The 2,837-nt window shown below is 36.1% G+C and overlaps 1 protein-coding gene across 1 annotated transcript; it reads right to left on the bottom strand.

Annotated features, from left to right (window-relative positions):
- Positions 1-601: 601 nt before the first annotated feature.
- Positions 602-1,718, bottom strand: LOC139888327 (uncharacterized). Its single transcript, XM_071871338.1, has one exon. It carries the CDS (start codon positions 1,712-1,714, stop codon positions 602-604), a length of 1,113 nt encoding a protein of 370 aa, XP_071727439.1. The 5' UTR covers positions 1,715-1,718.
- Positions 1,719-2,837: the final 1,119 nt, after the last annotated feature.

Below are 2,837 nucleotides of genomic sequence, written 5' to 3'. Positions count from 1 at the left end.
GTCACCTTTTGGAGCTGGACTTTACAATCATATTATGTTTCCATCGATAATAGATATATAAAGCGTTACTTCTGCCTATATTATTTTGAAAATGCAGATTCTCTAATATATAGTACCATCTGAACATAACATATATTTTCCAGAACTGATGCAGACATGGCACATGCACATAACATGACCAACCCTGGATTTTGCATTTCATGGCAAATCATGGAGATAAAGGAGAGCCGTGCCCAAGCATTTAGGTTATAACTTATAAGTAGGGGTTTTAATGAGCCGACGTTAAAAACTCGATTCGAGCCAAGCTTAAACGAGCCCGAGCCTATTTTAATGATCGATTACTAAATGAGTCCGACCTTCTAATATCGAGCTCGTACAAGCACGCGAGGTTAAACGATAGGCTCGAACCGAGCCGAACTCGAGCTCAGCAAATTCTAAACGAGTCAAGTCAAGGCTCGTCTCGTTTACACCCGTACTTATAAGTGTAGTATTTTTAATATGTAAGGGTAAAAATATCATAAGTTAGCTGCCCCTAAAATCACAATAACCCCTAATAAAAGAAACTATCAACTTCAAAACGTTGATATGACAATATCATTAATTAGGAAGATGCCATCTCCGAATCAGACTCAAGTTTCCACCAAGCACGACTTTCATCCATTTTATTTCCATCATCTTCCTCGGACAAATCATCATTCTGACTGTCATCCTCAGAAACAGAACCATATAACTTCTCCCTATCGTAATTATACGTCCACTCTAACCGTTTCAAAACATCACGATCTTGCCACTTACCTACAACCGTTACCGCTTCCTTTTTAGCCTTTCCCATTATAATCTCCTGCCACGAAAAAGCAGCATCCGAAACCCGTTTAAGGGCCCCATCATTGTTATCACCCACAACCACTGTTTTTAAGCATCTCAATTTTGCCTCTTCTAAAACCTCAACAAAATCAGAATCATCGGACACAAGTATCAAACAATTCATCTGCCGCCTATCCATCATATCCACCATGTGATTTTTCAATGCCACGTCAGCAGCTTGCGGTTTATTTGAAACTGTACTAACCCAATATCGTGCCCGTTTTAACTCGTCTCCCAATCCGTACCCAACTTTCGGGGTCAAAATATCTCTTGCAACGTTACTATACTTTTCCATTTTCATTGAGTATTTGCCCACTAACTTTACCCTTTGACTACCTCTAGCTGATTCAATTTGGCTCACTCGTTTCATGTGTTCACGCTCGTGAATTTGCTTAAAGTGGTTCATAAACTTCTCATTGTTATAAAATTTCCTCCCACATATACGACATATATACGGATCAACCGGTTTCAAAACACCCTTGTTTTCCAGCTGATTTAATGTTTTCCTGTCTCTCCTATGTTCTTTAATCGGTGGAGGGACATAATCAAAGGTATGTTGATTAGCATAAGCTATTTTGTACCGAACAGCCCCGAAGGATTCAGCCGCCTTTTTCAGCCTAATAGCGGCATCAAATGGAGATACTGATTTTGGAGGTTTGTTGTCTAAGTCCCAAAAAATGGCCACAATGTTTCGGCCCACACCCTGAACTGAAGCAAACGGGTCGAATTTCAATGTTCGGGCCGTGTGGAAAAGATGATGCCTGATTATTCCAAATACTGGTGTCGCGCTTTGTAGTGGTGAAATATGTACTCGCCTATTACTAGTAGATAATCTTATGAAACCAACCATTTTCAACCTGCAAAATATACTAATAAAAATTCAAACATGGATAACCAAGGCTCAGGAGCACACATAAGGCGCCTGAAAAAGAATTAATCTTGATAATTCCCCCAAATGAAAAATCTGAATAACCTAAACGACTATTTTAAATCTCCATTAAACGTAATAAACCGACTCATATAAGTCTTAGAAAGCGGGTAAATTTTTTTGGTGTTTCAGATATTTGGTCTAGTTATGGGATGATACACTATATAGTGTGCTTGATCTTAAAATCCCTTGCTACATAGGTGCTTCTATAACTCAAGCTTCAATAAATAACAACTATTGCCTCTCCCCATGGTCCATTAAAAGTTCTGTTAACCAAGCAAAACAAGATCTAAAAGAAACCTCACCTAGGCATTTTAACAAACACTTTATGGGCATCATTGCATCAACGGTGAATTGCTTCAACTTATTCTACATTACTATATAATCCCTGAATTCCACAAATTTATGTCAATCACGTGAATAAAGCCAAAGAAATTAATAACCACGGAAATAAATAAGATCGCATTTTATTTTATTTTTCTAAATGGGTCGTCACTCGTCACGTAAACAATAAAATATCATATCATGTTTAAAAAATAAAGATGATAATAACATAATAAGAGATATTACCTGTTTTAGAAGAAGATTCTGCAATAAGAGAGCGCATTTGCAGAATCAGTCCAGTAATGAGAATAAGAGCTGAATGTAAGAAGGAGCAAGTTGGGGTTGACAAGTGAAAAGGTAGGAAAGAGTGGGCCTTTAATTACCCTTAAGATTTTTCAGCTTTATTTAAAAAAGTTTAGCCCATGCAGTTTATTTCAACTCATTCTTTAATTTATAAGATTAGGGTTAAGTCGATTTGTACCATAAAGAATGCGTATTTGTAATTTTCATTCTTTTAAGTAATTTAGGGTTGCACACGAGGATAAGTCCATTGATTGTGTTTGTATTTGTTTAATTTGTATGAATCAATTCATTAATGAAGGTGATTTTCACGTACAAATTTTTTATCCATCTAGACCTAATTTACTATTATACTCTTAATTATTTATATTTATATTTATATTTAGAATAATAATATAAGTTCAACTTTCTAAGATTATAA

The sequence above is a fragment of the Rutidosis leptorrhynchoides genome, chromosome 2 (genome assembly GCF_046630445.1).
Source record: "Rutidosis leptorrhynchoides isolate AG116_Rl617_1_P2 chromosome 2, CSIRO_AGI_Rlap_v1, whole genome shotgun sequence".
NCBI lineage: Eukaryota > Viridiplantae > Streptophyta > Magnoliopsida > Asterales > Asteraceae > Rutidosis > Rutidosis leptorrhynchoides.
The sequence above is the reverse complement of the archived record's forward strand: the minus strand, read 5'-3'. Positions and strand labels throughout refer to the sequence as shown.

Coding starts and splice junctions, on each gene's coding strand:
- LOC139888327 (XM_071871338.1), bottom strand. CDS start 1,714: ATGGTTGGTTTCATAAGATTATCTACTAGTAATAGGCGAGTACATATT.